Genomic DNA, 16,020 nt, shown 5'->3' on the forward strand with positions numbered 1-16,020 from the left:
CTGAGTCACACCATCCAAGGCAGAGACTTTTTTTCTGGTGTAGGTGTTTAAAGGTAAATATTTTCTTCTGAGCAGTGATTCAGTTGCAGTTCATACATTTAGAAGTGTGTTTATTAAATTTAAAGAATTTGAGATTTCCTTGATTTTTAAAAAATTGTTACATCCCCTCAGGAAAACATTGAGCATCTATTACATTCTCTGGAGAGCTTCATTCTTAGGTCACAGCATTAAGAGCTTCTGGTTTTGATCCCATAAACTCTCTTTGAAATGACCTGTTTTTGATTTGAGAAGACACTTTGTATGATTTTAAGTCTTTTAAATGTACTGAGGCTGATTTTAGAATTTAGCATTCTGGAGACTATTTCATGTTCACTTGAAAAAGTCTTTGGGTGGAGTGTTCTATGTGTGGTGGTTACATTGAGTTGGTGGATAGTGTTATTCAGGTCATGTATATCTTTGCTGATTTTTCTCCAATTGTTCTGTGAATTGTTGAGAATGAAGTAATATAATCTCCAAGTATTTTTCTTGAATTGTCTATTTCTCCTTTAAATTATGCCAGGTTTTGCTTCATATATTTTGATGCTCTGCTGATAGGTATATGAAGCAGGACCCCCAAAAATGGAATTTGTTTATTAAAAAATTGTGTATTTATTCTTTCATGTTTAAATTTCAGTCACCTTTAAAGTACTCTCCATTTGATGCAATATGCCTATTGAGATTTTTTTTCCACTGCTCAAAATAGTTTTTGAACCCATTGATTTTTACATCATCTAGCATTTCTGCTGTTTTTTGTTGCACCTCTTCCATGTTGACAAAACGTTGCCCTTTGAGGACTTTTTTTCAATGGGGGAAACAAAAAAAGTTGCCTGGGATGAGATCGGGTGGATTGGGAGGGTGGGGCAAGGGGGTCATGCCGTTCTTGTTCAAAAGCTGGTGGACATTCAGCGCAACATGAGCAGGCGCCCTTGTAAATCACCCATCGTGAAATGGGCAAATGTGTTGAAAGAGTCTTCCCCAAAATTCACTGAGCTGAATGCAGCCTCTCACAACAACGCCAGCTGGTGCAGTGAACCAGATGGGTTCCTCGCACACTCACCCAGCGGGGGTTGCCTGTATTACAAGGAATCTGCCCTCCAAAGGATAATTCCAGATTTTGGGGGGCCCCCTGCCTTTTATTTAGGTTTTCTTAATATACTTAACATTCTATCATAAAATACATTTTTGTCTCTAGTAATATTTTTTTGTTTTAAAATTGCCGTGGCTGACGTGGCTCAGTGGTTTGAGTGCTGACCTGTGAACCAGAGGGTCTCCAGTTCCATCCTCAGTCAGGGCACGTGTCTGGGTTGCCGGCCAGGTCCCCAGTGCGGGGCGTGTAAGAAGCAACCACACATTGATGTTTCTCTCCCTCTCTTTCTCCCTCCCTTCCCTTCTGTCTAAAAATAAATAAATAAAATCTTTTTTAAAATGTTTCTTTAAAAAAATTTTGTTGCATGTTAGTGTGGTCACTCCACCTTGTAATTACTGTTTGCATAGTGTAAGTGTTTTTGTTATGTTACTTTAAACCTATCTGTTCATTTGAATCTGAAATAGGAGATAGCTAGATCTTGCTTTTTAATCTAGCATACCAGTGTCTGCTTTTTTACTTTTATACTGTTCACATTTAATTTATCAATATGATTTTGTTTTCATTTGCCATTTTGCTACCTCTTTGTCTCCTGTCTTTTTTCCTCCATTTTTCCTTTACTGCCTTCTTTTGGGTTAACTATTTTTTCAGTGTAACATTTTATTTCTTCTGTAGTTTTTAATTGTTACTAAACTTCTTTAGTTATTTTTTTTTAAATCCTCACCTGAGGATATGCTTACTGATTTTAAAGAGAGAAAAAGGGGGCGAGAGAAACACCCATTAGTTGCCTCCTGTATGCACCCCAGCTGGGGATGGACCCCACAACCTAGGTGTGTGCCCTGACCATACAGGAATTGTACCTGTAACCTCTTGGTGTACGGGATGATGCTCTAACCAACTGAGCCACCGGCCAGGGTTGGGAAGATATTTCTTTAGCTTCCATTTTGGAAGAATAATTTTGCAGGGCATAGATATTTGTTGACAACCTTTTTCCCTTTCCAATGTCTTTCTATTACTTTCTGGCTTCCTATTTTAGATGAGAATTTAGCCACTTATTGTATTGATGCTATTCTACTTGATGATTTGTGTTTTTCTTTGTTGCTTTTAAGATTTTCTGTTTGGCAGTTTGTGAAACCTGTCGTTGTATTTATATTCCTTGGTGTTTGTTCAGCTTCTTGTCTGGGTTAATTTCATGTTTTCGGTTAAATTTAAGGAGTTTTTCATTACTGTCTTCTATTGAGATTCAGGGGGGAGGGGTGGGTGTGTGTGTGTGTGTGTGTGTGTGTGTGTAAATTTCATTAGAGAAAGAGAGAGGGTGAGAAACATCATCTGTTGTTCCACTTACTTATACAGTCATTGTATGTGCCCTGACTGGGGATCAAGCACATGACCTTGGCATATCAAGACAATGCTCCAATCACGTGAACTATTTCTTGATTCATTGTGCCTAAAAGATGGTTTCCTTTCATTCTTTGGGCATATTTATAGTAGCTTTGAAATACTTAAAGTAGTTTCTTCAAAGTTTTAATTCTAAGTCCAACATCTGGGAATAGAGACGGGTTCAGCTGCTTTTTCCCTGAGTAGGTGCCACAGTGTCCTCCTCTCTCTGGTACTGTGATGTTCAGTGGAAGCCTGTGTTAGCTTGTGACTGTGAAAGGGTTGTTTTGATAGTATGGTTTGCTTGCTTGTTTAGTAATGTACATGGACTAAATCTGTGGAATTGTTTCCCCCACAGTGTGTGCTGCCTTTGGTGTGCTGCTCGGTTGGGAGTTTTGGTTTTATTCTCATTTTTATTTTTAATCGTGGTTCTCAAGGAGCGGGATGTGTTTCTTCATAATTTAGTAGCTGTCCAATGATTGGGCTGGGGTTGTGCTCAGACACCTAGAGGCAGTAAGGCTTTTACTTTCTGCCTGGACTTTTCTCGTTTCCTCAGCACATGGGCACAGCTTCCGCTACTAATACGCTTTCCCAACGGCAGCTGAGAGCCTCACCTCCACCAACAGTGCCACTGGCATGGGCGTCACCCACTGCCATAAAGTGACTGAGTCCCCATGAGCCTCAGCTGCCAGTCCTCACGACCTGCCCGCCCTGGCAGAACGTTCGTGACGGAGCTGGGGGGTGGGAGAGATGGAAGCAGTCCTGAGTCAGGACACAACCAATGCCCGCACTTCTTACCTGAAGGTCAGCAGGTTTTCAGACATTACTACTTCTCGGTCTCCTGGAGATCTGGAATGGTTGCTCTCTCCAATTTTGTTCAGCTCCAAAGCTGCTTGTTGAAGAGAGAATTTGCTGGCAGCCTCACTCAAACTTGGCCCGAAGTCTCACTCATGTTTTAATTTCAAACATGATAGTATCAGTTAGGGTAAGTCTGTATCGGTTAATGGGTTTTTTGGGGATTTTTTTGGCTCAAAACATTTGTGCTGTGAACACCTATTTATTATAAAATCATTTTGCACACACCAAGAGAAATCCCACTGTATTTTTATTGGAATTATTTAGCAGGTTAAATATTTTTTTTAGTTTTATAGCAGCATTTGTAGAAAGAAAATAATTACTGAGACTCTGTATGATGTATACAGTAATACAAAAATGGTGTACTACTGGGAAATGCATTTATGTATATTTTATTAATATGCCATGCAAAGTCCTTTAATTATCTCAGTAAATGGTAAAAAATCGCTTTTATCAAACAACATTTATACTTTACAGGTTTATAGAAAACCTCTGCCTGTCATTGCCAGTATTATTTGACATATTTTGGGCATTTTAAGCCATTATCAAGAAAGCTGGAAGTAAATCAAAAAGAATGAATATTGAAAATTGGCTATTATATGTTTTATACTGAGCCCTGACCAATGTGGCTCTGTTGGTTGGGCATTGTCCCCCACCAAGTGGAAGGTCACTGGTTCGATTCCCAGTCAGGGTGCATGCCTAGGCTGTGGGTTTGGTCCCTGTCACAGCGTGTATGAGAGGCAGCTTATTGATGTTTTTCTCCCTCTCTTTCTCCCTTCCTTCCCCTCTCTCTGAAAATAAGTATTTTTAAATAATGTTTTCCATTGAGAAAAATCCAAGAGGTTCCAGTGAAAAACTGCTTGAATAGGTTGGACAATGAACAAATGTGTAGTATGCAAATACAGATTTGTATTTGTATACAAATGTGTAATGGGGGCTGGGCACGAAGAATCTACTATTAGTGACTGAAGTACAACGTGCCTGAGGTAGCCTCAAAGAGAAGTGTCTGGACTCTGCTGAGACAACTGAAAATAATATACTAATCAATTAAAAGAAGAGGCACGATACATTCAAAAAGTATGTTTTCCTTCTTGAGTCCCTGTGCCTGTCCTGGTGGGATATCTTGGGGTGACACGAGCTTGTCTCTTGGTAGGAGGAGGAGGAGGAACAGCCACAGCCAGCACAGCCTCCTGCCCTACCTGTGGAGGAGAAGAAGAAGATTCCAGATCCGGACAGTGATGACGTCTCTGAGGTGGATGCCCGGCACATCATTGAGTAAGGCTTCCTTGTACACGCTCCTGCTCCCCCAGCCTCCCTCACTGGGGTATGGTCAGGACCGTTGGATTCCCAGCTTCTCTGGACAGCAGTCACCACTGGCCAGCTGGCAGCCACTGTGAGACCACAAATGGGAGTGCAGTTGCGCCTCCCCCTCACTCTTCCCTGGATTAGTGTTTGCTGCCCTGTCTGTCCTTAGGGCGTTTGGCTTCATTTTTGCTATCTGAAGGCTCAGGTCACAGCTCCTCAGACAGAGAGGGTTGGTCCAGAGGCTTGTGTCAGAGCACGTAGTCACAAATAGGAATGTGTGCCCTCACACGACGATTCTTTTTGCTTCCAGGAATGCCAAGCAAGATGTTGATGATGAGTATGGTGTGTCCCAGGCCCTTGCACGTGGCCTGCAGTCCTATTATGCTGTGGCCCATGCTGTCACCGAGAGAGTGGATAAGCAGTCAGCGCTTATGGTCAATGGTGTCCTCAAACAGTACCAGGTGAGGTGGGGTACGTGTTCACAGAGCAGTCTTGACAGATGGGTTCCCAGCTTGTGGGAGGCTGCTGAAGTCGGGCAGACCCAAGTTCTCATTCTATTCCTTGTCTCTGGTACCTCTCTCTAAGTCTCAGTTTCCCCATCTGTGAAGTAGAAACATGATCTGTTAAGGCAGCCAGCAGGAGGAAATGAAACGCTGCAGTATATCAGTATCTGCTGGCGCTTGATCCGTGCAAGGCAGAGTAGCAGCGTGTTCTGTGAGGTTAGCTTCTGAGTCCCCAACAGCTCTGACGGAGGCACTCTTAGCCTCCGCACTTCACAGGATGAGGGGGTGCAACTAAGGGACAGAGCTAGGTGCAGTGATTCCTCAAGACCTCAGAGCTTGGGAGCGGTCAAACCAGTATCGGACCCATGTTTTCTGGAGTTCTGGGCAGTGTGGGACCGTGAGGGTTGAGAGCGTAGATGTCTGGAACCTGCAGCCCTGGACTTAGCTCTTCCTTCTGTGAAGGTGAAGTGCGAAGCAGTGCTGGCACTGAAGCTCTTTATCAGGCCTTTTCTGGAAGAGCCAAGAGTCAGAGCTTCCACAGTGGAAATTTATTTTTCTCTGACCCCATATCCAAGCTCATAAGCTCCCAAGAGGTAGCTGGTGTATCTCCAGAGAACATGATTCCCTGACTTTCCGTTTGGTTGTGGCCCCAACACGCCAATATTCCTTGAAAGGACTCTAAGAACCTACATTCTAATATCAAGTTCCTAAGAGGTGAAGCCAGTGACCAGTGGAAATTTCCAGTGTCCAGTGTAATCAAAGGACTCAGAACTTGGCCAGAAGTTACTTCCTTAATCTGTTATGAAAATTTCCAAATTCTTCTTTACAATATACTTTATATTCCATTTGAAAACAGTCTTTTTATTTAATTGCTTGTATTGTAGAAACCTTGCAAGCTTTGGAAAGCTCTCTGTTCGTCTTGGTACAATGGTCAGGCAGTCATTGGCTGTGTGGTGGATTCACCAGCAGGTTCCCCCAAAGCCCCAGTGATCTCCCCAGTCGAGTGTCACGTGGTCGTGGGCAGGTTTGTCTCAGTGTGCGGTGTGGTTTGGTGTCAGGCAGTGACACACAGACCTTGTAACAGAAACTTAAGTACAGATGTGCATTTCAAAAGGCAACTTTATATACTGTATGTATGTTATTAATACAGCAACCCTATGATTTCACAGGGATGATGGCTGAGGATGAGGAAGGGGAAAAAGGAGTGGGGAGATTGAGAACAAAACACCGAATGAAGGTGGCTCCGGGCAGTTGGTGGCTAGAGCTGCCCTTGGTCCCGGTTGTGCTCGAGGCCTTGAAGTGCAGGGACTGCTCTCAAACCTGCCCTGGGCTTCAGTGCACGCTGCCCTTCTCCTTGCAGATCAAGGGTTTGGAGTGGCTGGTGTCCCTGTACAATAACAACCTGAACGGCATCCTGGCTGACGAGATGGGCCTGGGAAAGACCATCCAGACCATCGCACTCATCACGTACCTCATGGAGCACAAGCGCATCAATGGCCCCTTCCTCATCATCGTACCCCTCTCGTAAGTGCGCCCACCCTGGAGACCCGGGAGCAGCTGGTGCGGATACCCCGGTGCCCGGCGTCAGCGACACGCCAGGCTTCGTTCAGACACCTGTGTGTTAGTTTACTCGGGCTTCCCTAACAACGTGCCATAACCTTGTGGCTTAAACCACAGGCATCATTTTCCCGGCGTCCATAAGCCTAAGAACATGGCATCCACAGGGCTGGTTTCCTCTGAGGCATCTCCCTCAGCCTTGCAGATGACCGTGGGCTCCCTGTGCCCTCCCACGGTCTTCCCTCTTTGTTGCATATGTCCTAACTTCCTTTCTGTGTAAGGACACCAGTCATTGGATTAGGACCCATCCTAATGGCCTTACTTTAATTTCATTACCTCTTTAGAAACCCTTTCTTCAAATACTGTCTCATTCTGAGGCTTTCGCACGGAGGACTTCAGTATACGGCCATCAGGAAGACACAGCTCAGCCCATAACAGCCTGCCGATGGTTGCAGGGGGCAGGATAGGAAAGGGGCGGGTGACGGTGTCCGTGCACTGTCTCAACTGGGGCAGCTCTCACAGGACGTCCTCAAGGTTGTCTTCAAGCCCACAACCAGCAGATTTCACAAGAAGAAACTAAAGATCCTCCTGTTAGAAGTCTGGAGGGGAGCCATTGGCAAACCCTGTTTCCATCCGCCACCAGCGGCACTGGAGCCCTGTCAGTCCCATCCCCGCCGTGGTGAAGCCGGTGCTCAGGTGTGGTAGGGGCCTGGGTCTCCTACTACATGCCCAGACCAGCGTCCTGAGGAGGTGCTCATTCACCACCTCTTTGTGCCACTGGCCTCTCCCTCCTCACAGATGCCTTCTGGGTCCATGATTCCACCAGCCACTCTGGTCAGCCCTCTTCCCAACTCAGCCTATGTCACAAAGTGTGTCACCTGCCCCAGGGTGTTTCCAGAAGTCCTAGGGCTCCCTCTCATCGACTGAGCTCAGGTCACATGTCAGGCACCAGTTCAGTTACGAGCCAGGGTGGATGGTCTGCTCTGTTGCCAGGCCTGTGTATGCCCTTGGCCTGGCCCTGGAGGGGAACCCCTTATTCTCAGCCCAGTGCTCAGTGGGGACCACGTCCTCATCACATCAGTGGATGAAGGGAAGAATGGGAAGCTGAGTGCTCGTGCCCTCCTGCCTTTAGGACAGCCAGGCCTCCAGAGGCCACACACCCATGGGGGGATCCCAGAACCCCACAAGAATTTAACCTGGAGAAATTGATTTCTTTTTTCCGCCTTCCCGTCCTCAAGGTGGTATGAAACAGGCCGCCTTGGCAGGCTTCACGGGGAGGACTGTTCCCAGCGCGGTAGGAGGTCCCAGGCTGGCACGTGGCCCTGCCGCCTCCTTCCTGGTCAGACCCAGCTTGCTTCTCAGGTTCCCACCGCACTCGCCTGGGCACTGTCCCAGCCTGCCAGTGGCTGCAGTCCCGTCTCTCTGTTTGTTCCCCTGGGGTGTAAATTAAATCTTCACACAGCTTTCTCCAATGTGCGTTCTGCAGCCAGGATTTTTCATCTTTAACTTGTCATTTTAAAGTTATTTCGGCCCTGGCCGGGTGACTCAGTTGATTGCAGTGTCGTCTGTGCACTAAAGGGTTGGGGGGGTCTATTCCTGGTCGGTGCACATACCTAGGTTGCGAGTTCAATTCCTCATCAGGGCACATAACTATATTGCAGGTTCGATCCCAGTTGAGGTGCGTATGAGAGGCAACTGATTGATGTTTCTCTCACATCGGTGTTTCTCTCTCTTTCCTCCCCCCGCCCCCACCTTCTCTCTAAAAATCAATGAATGTATTCCCGGGGGAGGGGAAAAAAATTTAAAATAAAATGTTCAGACTTACAGTAATTGCAAAAATAGTGTAAAGAATTCCTATACATCTTTTACCTGACCTCCCAAATGATACATAACCCCAGGATGGTTAACACCAGGAACGCAATAATGACTTAATACTGTTAGTGAATCTAGAGACCTTATTCACATATTTATTTCCCCATTAATTTTTTTTTCTGGTCCTGATTCCTACTTTGCATTTTGTTGTGACATGTTTGTGACAGTTCCCCAGTTCATATCTGTCCTTTATAACCTTGACACTTGAATTCTGGTCAGGCTCTCTTTCACATTGTGTTTGTTTGTGTGATGCATCTGTTTCAGAAATCCTGGTGAGAATCCCCCATGAGGGCTGTGCCCTTTTTGGGGGGCCTCATGTCAGGAGACATGAGATAAGGGTGACGTTAGTCTCGGTTATGTGGTGCCTGCCAGTTCTCCCATGTAAACCTAAGAGTTTTCCTTTTCAATTTGTAAGTATCTTGTGTGGAGGCACTTAGAAACCATGTAAATACCCCATTTGTCATCATACTTTCCTCGTAATTTCAACATCTATCAGTTGAGTCTCACCTGAAATGATTATTACTGTTGGAGGTGCCAAATAGTGGATTTCCGTTTCCATCATTTCTTCCATGTATATTGGAATTCCCTTGTAAGGAAAACTATCCGCTATTTATTCATTCTTCCCCATTTATTTATTCATGTAATTCTTTATATCACCATGAGTTCTATTATCATAGAAGCCCAGATTGGACACTATCATTATTTATTTTATTTCTTAAATTGTCCCAGGGTTTGTCTGGGGAGACCGTTCCAGTAGGTTTTAACATGTCCCCGTCATTGTATTGTGGTTGTTATTTTACTTTAGGATACATTTAGGTTTATGAAAAGGATGTGGAGATACTGCAGAGAGCTCCTGGATACCCTCCCCCACCTCCGCCCTGGTGTTGGTAACAGCGTACATGGCCGCGTTCCATTTGTCCCATACAGGAGCCAGCCCTGGCGCACTGCTGCTCGCTGCATGCCAGACTCTGCATTGCACGGGGCTTCCCCCAGTGCTGGCTTCTCTTCCAGGGCCCTGTATCACCTTTAGTCATCACCTCCCCTTCCCTCATCTGCGACCGTTCCTCAGATTTTCCATATTTTTGATGACCTTGATGGTTTTAAGGAGGGCTGTTTCAGGTGTTTTGTAGGGTGTCCCTCAGTCTGGATCTGGTGATTTTTCTCATGCTCACACAGGACAAAAGACTATATATAGGTCAAGGGCCCGTCTCATCACATTACGTCAAGGGCAGTAACTCTCAACATGACTTCTCACTGTTGATGTTGCCCTTGACCACCTGTCTGAAGGGGTGGGTGTTGGTTAGCTGTCTGCTGTGACGTTTCTCTTTTTTCTCCTTTCCACACTGTATTCTGGAAAAAAGCCACTATGCTCATCACGTACACAAGGGCTGGGCAGTTCAGCACCACCTCCTTGAGGGGGGAAAAAGTACATAAATTATTTGGAGTTCTTGTGTACAGATTTCTCTTTTCTCTTCCAGTTGTTAATTTATTTAATCATTTCTTGTCAGTATGGACTCATGGATATTTATTTTATATTTTGGGCTGTACTCCAGTACTAGTTTATTTAGTTCCTCAAAGTATTCTAGCTGTGGCATCAGGAGCTCTCTGTTTGCTGCTGTATCACCATGGGGTGTTTTGAGGAATTTCTTTGGGCAACCAAAGATGCTCCAAGCTCAGCTTGTGTATTTTCTGCCCAGGCCGAGAATGGGCCTGGGTTTTCTTATTAGAATGGAATTGGAAGCCAAGACTTGGATGTTAGGTGTGTTTCCTGCTCGTGGGGTGTTCTTATTTCTAGCCCCTCTCAGTGGACATCACTAGGAAATTTGTATATGTGTGCTAAGCCTGTGTGCACATACATGCACATCGCTGCTGTGTCCAGTCACCTGTATTTCTTTTAAGATAATCATGTTCATACTGCAGTCTCTGATTCTCAGCTAGTTCCACATGGTTCATTCTAGGGATTTCTTTGTTTATTTGTTTGTTCCCAGTGTACATATACAGTACTTTCAGAATAGTTAGCCATGAGAACCAACTTTACCACCTAGAGTATTATGTTTAGACCAGTTCCTTTTGTCTTTAGGCCTACAGCTTCCAGTTAAATCCCTTTTTCCAGGTCATTAACCCGGCTCCTTGCCCCATCCCCTTCATTGGGGTTATGCCGTGTGTTGATCTTCAGCCTTTTATACTGCGGTCCACCCAGACAAGGTCCAGACTGTTAAGGGTCATCTCCAAGCCAGAAAAGCTGTCTGTGCCCTAGAGAATGTTACTGAACTTTGAGCATTCAGCTGTCCCATCCTCCGGTTGGGATGTGCATCTCTCCATCATGAGTTCACTTGTCCTGCTCCCTCTTGACTGACCTCTGTCTTGCGTCTGTCTCCTCATACCCCTCCTGCTGCACGTTCTCACCACACCTCGGGCTTCAGTTTTCAGCTTCTCTCTGTTGGGCTGTCCCCCACTGCTCCCTGTAGTAGAAGCCTGACTTCAGTGACCGGGCCAGGGCAATCTTGCTGATCCTCAGTAAGGGGAAGTCCAGAGCCAGGCCATCTGGGTGGGCCCAGTGGCTTTAAGATGCCATGCCAGCTCCGTGCGCCTGCAGTTTTCTGTTCAGTCATCCTTAGCACGTGGCTTCTGCTATCAGACTTTGTACCTCATGGTTGCAGAACGGCTTCCATCATCTCATCTCAGCCCCCAGCATAGTGAGCAGGGAAAGGACAGCAGGGGCATGTGGCATCTGAGTCTCTCCTCTCCCCACCAGCCTTCAGGAGCATTCCCTGGCTTTCAACCCAGTAACTTGAGCTTTCAGCTTATTGGCTCTGACTGTGTCCACCTGGTTGGCCCTGGCTGCCAGGGAGCTTGGTTTTAAGGTAGAGGTAGCACCGCCCTCATGGAGCTTCTGGGAGAGAGGAGCTGGATGGCCTCGAGCAGTCTACCACTCGGCCTGTCTTTACAGACCACCCAGTCTAGATTTTTTAGTAGATTCCCTCCCCCACCGAAAACTCCGTTTTAGTATTTCTTTGAGAATTTGCCCCCTTGTGAACTGGGCTTTACTGTTGCCGTCACCCTCTCCTGAGGCTCTGTCTTATAATCTCAAGTGACTTATGCCTCCTTACCAACCCTCTTCCGGCCCCCACATGCAGCCACTGCCAGTCTTTCTCTTTTCCCCCGTTTCTTGGCCTTGGGCACCCCGTGGAGGAGCAGCTACAAGCTCTCACTCCCATACGGCTCCCACTCCCCCAGTCCCCTGCCGAGCCCGCCTTGGTCTCACCTGCTCATCGTCTTCCTCGTGTCTTACTGGGTGGGAGCCCTCAGTGTTTTCTGAGGTGGCATAAGGATCCAAGTGGTTTCTTCCATATGCCCAGGCCTCCGTAGCCTGATGTCTAGCACGGTTCTGAACCTGAAACAAGGCACCGTGAGTCTGTGTGTATTTCCCGGGAGCAGGTTTGCAGCGCATGGCTTATTCTCACAGAGGGCTGTGACCTCACATCGGTGATAGAGAACTGGTCTCTAAGATCTAACTTCTGGGTGAAGCCCTCTCTGGCCTCCTGGCTCCAGCCCAGGCTAACCCAGGCTCCTCCCTCTCCCTGTATCACCACCACACTTTCGTGTGTCCCTGTTCCTCCCAGCTGCACCTTCCTTCCTTTCCTCACTTGGCCACCATTGGAGACGATCGGTTCAGTCTGCCAGCTCTGAGAGTCACAGCCGCGTTGGCCTCTCTCCCCAGCGTGCATTGGCATGAACAGTGAGCTGTTGTCAACTGAACTAGAACCTGACTGTTTCTTCCTTGTTTCCGTCAGGACACTGTCAAACTGGGCGTACGAATTTGACAAGTGGGCCCCCTCTGTGGTGAAAGTGTCCTACAAGGTATGTCACTGCCTGCGGAGGTGGACGTAGGGGAGGGCAGGGTGGGATACTAAGGAATGCAGATGAGCGAGGAGGGAAGTCAGCTGGCAACATAAGTGAAGTCATGGACTAATTTGTGGGTGTGACATTGATGCAGTCCCGCAGGGATTTTGTTACTTTCACCTGAGCTTTGATTAAAACTCAGTCATGTACAATGACTTACCTAGATCAGTTCTGTGAAGTAGGAACTCGTTGTGCTTGTTGTCCTGGTGGGGAAACTGAGGCATACAGGACCTCGAGCAGCCACTTAGTGGCAGAGCCAGGTTATGCCTGGCCCCTGGGCTCCTGGGTCTAGGTCCTTCACCCTGTGCTATGAGGCTGTTTGCCCGTCACAGGGAGAAGAGTGTCTTGGCAGAAGGGACAAGCGTGTGCAGGGAAAACTTCGTACTTTTGAGGAATTAAAAGTAGTCCTGGCAGAAGTTTATGGGATCCAGTGAAGATGAGTCTGTGTGGAGTGTGAGCCCGGAGAACGCTAGGGCCCTGGTCACATGGTTCAGGAGTGTGGACCTGGCCAGATTTTGCTAATTGCAAATAGGCTGGAGCTGCCTTCAGGGAGCGATCTCAGTGGCCGGCACTCAGATGAGAGGGTTTTAGGGGGAGGCCCTGGTTTCTGGCTTGGAGGCCTGAGATGGGACCCAGGAAGAGGTTGGGAGCTGATTGGCCACTGGGACCGCTGCCAGTGGTGGTGCAGGCAGCAAGCCCCCCAGCGGCCTGGGCTTCCAACAGGCCAAGCCTTTCTTTGATCCCTGCAGTTGGCACTCAGCATGTTGGGGTTGAAGGACAGGATCCAGCAGCCTCACCCAGCTCTCTTCCCTTGTCAGGGAGCTGCGGCCTGGTCCCCGGGAGGCTGACGTGTGCATGTCGTGTCTCTTTCACAGGGCTCTCCAGCAGCCAGGCGGGCTTTTGTGCCGCAACTCCGGAGTGGCAAGTTCAACGTCTTGCTAACAACGTACGAGTACATCATTAAAGACAAGCACATCCTTGCAAAGGTAGTGTGTCCCCATGTAAAAGACCAGACCCAGGTACTCAGTACTGTCAGGGAGCGTGTGATCTCGTCTGATCTAGGATCGTTGCGTGTGTGTCACACTTACCATCTTCTTAAAGCCCCTTGCAAGTAATTTTTCACTGATTCCCCTACACATGTGTATAATGACAGCTGCTGTGTGTGTGTGTGTGTGTGTGAGAGAGAGAGAGAGAGAGAGAGAGAGAGAGAGAGAAGGGTCCTGGTCAAAGTGACCTTGGATTTGCCTCTCTGTTCCCAGGTTGGCCTGGGGTTAGGTCCAGAGGCAGTGTTGTCTGCACAGCACATGAGCTAGCCTGTCACGGGGCTTTTGCCCAAAGACCCTAGTCGCACAAGATGCCTCCTGACCTGCCTGCCTGCCTACAGTGTCCCTGTTAGGGTCATGGAGAAGCCAGTCTTACCTTTACCTGTCTCTAGTGGCCTTTGCCCTCTCTCCCCGCCAGCACAGCCATGTGAAACAACCCATGATGCTCTCTGAGGCCCTGCGTGGCCCACCAGCCTTGGGCTGCTAGGCTGGCATATTCAGCAGCAGCTGTGCAGGTCTCTTAGCTGACGTAGTTGTGAAGGCAGCTCTAGTTAGGCCATAGTGAATTCCTGAGAACATCCTGTGACCCAGATGTAAAACAGACACTGTCCCTTGCCTGCAAAAAGATTGTTTCCTGGTTTGAAGAGGGATCGAGGCTGAAGATGAGGCATCTGATGATGCATTTCATCAATAACCCATCCAATGGAGTGAAGTAGAAGGCAGAGCAGGGATGGAAGAGAAGTTTGCAAGTAACCGCGCCTCTGGCGCTCGGAGTGATACTGGGCACTTGATAGGCATCTTCAAAGCCCAGAGAACAGATGCCCAGCGTGCCTGTCACCCACTGACTCAGTACAAAGCCATCTGTGTTTATTTGACAGTAGCTTTAATTAGCAAACACCCTGCAATGGGGATTTCTCGTGAGAGAAAGCTGCTGGGCCCCTCCCCCCGCCAGATCTGCCTCTGCCATGGGCTGCCTCACTCAGGCTTATGGTGGCCCCAGGAGGCTAAAGCACAGGGCGACCACGCACGGCTAGAATCGACATCCAGCCCATACCCGTCGGGGGTGTGGCCACCGACAGGCCCTCTGGTGCAGCCCCAACCCCCCAGGCTCACGCTCTCTGCCTGCTGTGCCGCTGTTACCTTTAGAGGCACAGCCTGCTGAATGGAAAGTGCACTCGTTACCACCCACATCCCCTGTAGACGCACCCCCTGCCCCCCAGTGGGGCCCTTCTAATCAGTAAGGGAGGGTGTGTCTGGGGATTTTCCTGTGCCACATACTCACATACATAATTTAGCGAGGAGCCAGAGTCCATCACTGCACCTTGGCTTTGTTCATCCAACAGCAGGTCACAGGCATGAGTCTCCCTGTCTGTCCTCACCCCATGCTTTATAGAGGCATGTTGTGTGGCTGTCTCCCAGGGAGCTGATCCCTTGTTGGGACACTGGCATGCCCACATTCTCTCCCTCGATGGGCTCTGGTGCCTGGAGCCCTCTTGCTAATGGCTGTGAGAGTGGTGCTCTGCCGAGGATGCCCCGCAGCCTCTCTGCCTCTCAACGCCTGCTCTCGGGCCCGCAGATCCGATGGAAGTACATGATCGTGGATGAAGGCCACCGCATGAAGAACCACCACTGCAAGCTGACGCAGGTCCTCAACACGCACTACGTGGCCCCCCGCCGCCTGCTGCTGACAGGCACGCCGCTGCAGAACAAGCTCCCTGAGCTCTGGGCACTCCTCAACTTTCTGCTGCCCACCATCTTCAAGAGCTGTAGCACCTTTGAACAGTGGTTCAATGCGCCTTTTGCCATGACCGGAGAAAAGGTGGGTGTGTGGGTCTGGCCTAGTGTTGGCAGGGTGGGGCAGAGGACCCTGAGGCTGGAGGAGCCAAGAGGGCCCCAGAGAAGAGCAGTGATTGAGAGGGTGAACTCTGGGGAGACACTTGGGGCTTCCCTGACCCTGCGCCCCAGACACAGAGAGGGTGCACTGAGGACTATGGCTTCTGAGGCAGCTGTGGGGCCAGAACGAGGGCGTCCAGGCACAGCTTGGGGGGCCGAGGGGCTTGTTGTCCCTTTGAGTTTAGGTTTTACCCTAAGGGTAGAAGGAAGCTCACAAGTTTTCGGTCATAGGAGCAACGTGGTCAGATCCTGGGTGTCTTGTTTTTATAGAGCTCTGTGGCCAGTGTATCTCAAGGTCTGTATGGCTGTGGGTGGCATTGTGAGTCTGAAAACCAGACTGTGGCGTGCGGGCTGTCGGAGGCGTCTTCACCGCTTGGTGAACTCTCCAAGCTGGCTCCAGAGAGAGCCGCCGAGCTGCTGGGGTTTGAGCTGTGTTGGTGGGCCAGCTGCATCTTCCGTTGAAGGCAGTTAAGCCACCAGAGCCTGATGACTAAGGAAGAAGGGACAGCTGCAGAGGGTAGTGAGGCTTGTCACTGCCCACTAGTTCCTGATGATGAGGTTTTCCTTAGGTGCAGGACAGCTGGGGCCA

General features: G+C 48.5%; 1 protein-coding gene and 1 pseudogene across 5 annotated transcripts in view; one reads left to right on the top strand and one right to left on the bottom strand.

Moving 5' to 3' along the window:
• SMARCA4 (SWI/SNF related, matrix associated, actin dependent regulator of chromatin, subfamily a, member 4) overlaps positions 1-16,020 on the top strand; it is an 80,525-nt gene that overhangs the window by 30,983 nt on the left and 33,522 nt on the right. For all 5 annotated transcript variants that reach the window (XM_054562167.1, XM_054562169.1, XM_054562170.1 and 2 more), the window contains exons 14-19: positions 4,509-4,630; positions 4,971-5,121; positions 6,524-6,687; positions 12,387-12,453; positions 13,371-13,481; positions 15,115-15,357. In XM_054562167.1, the coding sequence (XP_054418142.1) occupies positions 4,509-4,630; positions 4,971-5,121; positions 6,524-6,687; positions 12,387-12,453; positions 13,371-13,481; positions 15,115-15,357 (858 nt within the window). The remainder of the gene's footprint in view (positions 1-4,508; positions 4,631-4,970; positions 5,122-6,523; positions 6,688-12,386; positions 12,454-13,370; positions 13,482-15,114; positions 15,358-16,020) is intronic.
• Positions 156-274, bottom strand: LOC129061595 (uncharacterized; annotated as a pseudogene).

Source organism: Pteronotus mesoamericanus, unplaced genomic scaffold, assembly GCF_021234165.1.
Source record: "Pteronotus mesoamericanus isolate MK-2021 breed Mesoamerican mustached bat unplaced genomic scaffold, CSHL_Meso_final scaffold_636, whole genome shotgun sequence".
NCBI lineage: Eukaryota > Metazoa > Chordata > Mammalia > Chiroptera > Mormoopidae > Pteronotus > Pteronotus mesoamericanus.